Source organism: Camelina sativa, unplaced genomic scaffold (assembly GCF_000633955.1).
Source record: "Camelina sativa cultivar DH55 unplaced genomic scaffold, Cs unpScaffold00880, whole genome shotgun sequence".
In the NCBI taxonomy this organism is placed as follows: Eukaryota; Viridiplantae; Streptophyta; class Magnoliopsida; order Brassicales; family Brassicaceae; genus Camelina; species Camelina sativa.
In genome coordinates, this window is record NW_010922005.1 from 9,931 (window position 1) to 10,653 (window position 723).

Here is a 723-nt window from a genome sequence, read left to right on the forward strand (position 1 = left end):
TCTTTAAACTAAAATACTTCCTAATATATAAAACCTGATGTCTTGTTTTAACAATTTCGAGTGCAGGTACCACCAAAAGGCACCAATACCATTGAATGTCCTCACTACTGTGCCATTGTTCTTTGCGATTGGTTTCTTGGTGGGTTATATACTGTATGGTGCAGCTATGCATATAGTAAAAGTCGAAGACGATTTCCATGAAATGCAAGAGCTTAAAGTTCGAGCAGAAGCTGCTGATGTCGCTAAATCGCAGTTTCTTGCCACCGTGTCTCACGAGATCAGGACACCAATGAATGGCATTCTCGGTACTCTATCATCAAACAAGTTTCAGTACTGTTTCCTTCATCTTTAGTTTCTCAAACTGACTCACAGATTTTGGTTTTTGTCTTTTTTTTCTTTCTGCAGGAATGCTTGCTATGCTGCTAGATACAGAACTCAGCTCAACACAAAGAGACTACGCTCAAACTGCTCAAGTATGTGGCAAAGCATTGATTGCATTGATAAATGAGGTTCTTGATCGTGCCAAGATTGAAGCTGGAAAGCTGGAACTAGAATCTGTACCTTTCGATATCCGTTCAATACTAGATGATGTCCTTTCTCTGTTCTCTGAGGAGTCACGGAACAAAGGCATTGAGGTGAGTTTTCAATACATGGAAAAAAAGATACATCCTTTTGAAGTTGTTGCTGCTGATTTCTTGATTTCAAATTTGGCAGCTTGCGGTA

The 723-nt window shown here is 39.6% G+C and overlaps 1 protein-coding gene across 1 annotated transcript; it reads left to right on the forward strand.

Annotated features, from left to right (window-relative positions):
• Nucleotides 1-33: 33 nt before the first annotated feature.
• LOC104773974 (histidine kinase 4-like) lies at nucleotides 34-635 on the forward strand (the record flags this gene model as incomplete). The annotated part of the gene is made up of 2 exons (XM_010498645.2): nucleotides 34-305; nucleotides 406-635. Coding segments are annotated over exons 1-2 (498 nt in total), but the record flags the coding sequence as incomplete, so codon positions are not given.
• Between the last annotated feature and the right edge of the window lie 88 nt (nucleotides 636-723).